The 904-nt window shown below is 32.6% G+C and overlaps 1 protein-coding gene across 1 annotated transcript; it reads right to left on the bottom strand.

Annotated features, from left to right (window-relative positions):
* Positions 1–21: 21 nt before the first annotated feature.
* Positions 22–904, bottom strand: LOC119664921 (40S ribosomal protein S20-like). The gene is made up of 3 exons (XM_038074269.1): positions 794–904; positions 511–666; positions 22–231 (listed from the first exon to the last, which is right to left on the bottom strand). Exons 1-3 carry the CDS (start codon positions 794–796, stop codon positions 133–135), a joined length of 258 nt encoding a protein of 85 aa, XP_037930197.1. The 5' UTR covers positions 797–904; the 3' UTR covers positions 22–132.

Raw genomic sequence — 904 nt, 5'->3', positions numbered from 1 at the left:
CCACGTTGAAGTTTATGCAATTCAAAGTGGACTATGAGAGTTCGTTTAATCTTGGCAAATCATTGAATACTGCACAGATATTGGCGTCACTATGAGCGCGATATTCGATTTGCCGATTTTATTGAAAGTCAGTCATCTTACCTGGAAACGATCCCAAGTCTTTGAACCTTCACCACAAGGTGTTTTACGGGTTGTAATACGTAAAGTTTTAGTTGGCATGCGTACTGGGCCCTAAAATGAATAAATCGCATAATTAATAATTAAATTTACTTTTAATCAGGTTTACTTTAGCAGTTCGAAAATGTATTTTGAATTTTTAAATTTTTAACTTAAAACATATAAGAAAAAAATAATGTCCAATTCAAAACAAATTTTTTATAGCATTTATTTGAGACTAGACTGAGCCCTAAATACAAGCAAAGCCTCCAGGTAAATGCTATACTAATATATATAATAATAGTTCACACAAAAGCAAGTTTTTTTGGTGTTACTTTTATATTTGAGGCTTACCTTAACGCGCAAGTTCTGGTTTTTGGCGCCATTGATTAAATCACGGCACACATTTTCCAAAGAACGTACATTCCTGGAAGTTAAAGTGATACGGATGCGATGTACTGATGCAGCATCTGGACCTTGTGGCTTCTCGATATCCTTATTAGTACCAGCCTGTAAAAATAAATTAGGTTAGGTTTATTAACACGTGTAAATAAATGCAGGAACTTGTTAATGATCAACTTAATCAAGAACACTAATTTAAAATGAATTAGAATAACTATGTTTACGTAAAACATACCATATTTATGTAAAATCTTTGGTCGAGTTAATCAAATCTTTTTATTTTGAGCAGCGCTGAACCAAAAGTTCTACTGGTTAAAAATGAAATGACCGAGGAAAAGAATAGTAA

The sequence above is a fragment of the Teleopsis dalmanni genome, unplaced genomic scaffold (genome assembly GCF_002237135.1).
Source record: "Teleopsis dalmanni isolate 2A unplaced genomic scaffold, ASM223713v2 unscaffolded_contig_2935, whole genome shotgun sequence".
Classification (NCBI taxonomy): domain Eukaryota; kingdom Metazoa; phylum Arthropoda; class Insecta; order Diptera; family Diopsidae; genus Teleopsis; species Teleopsis dalmanni.
This window is presented reverse-complemented; position numbering and strand designations above follow the sequence as displayed.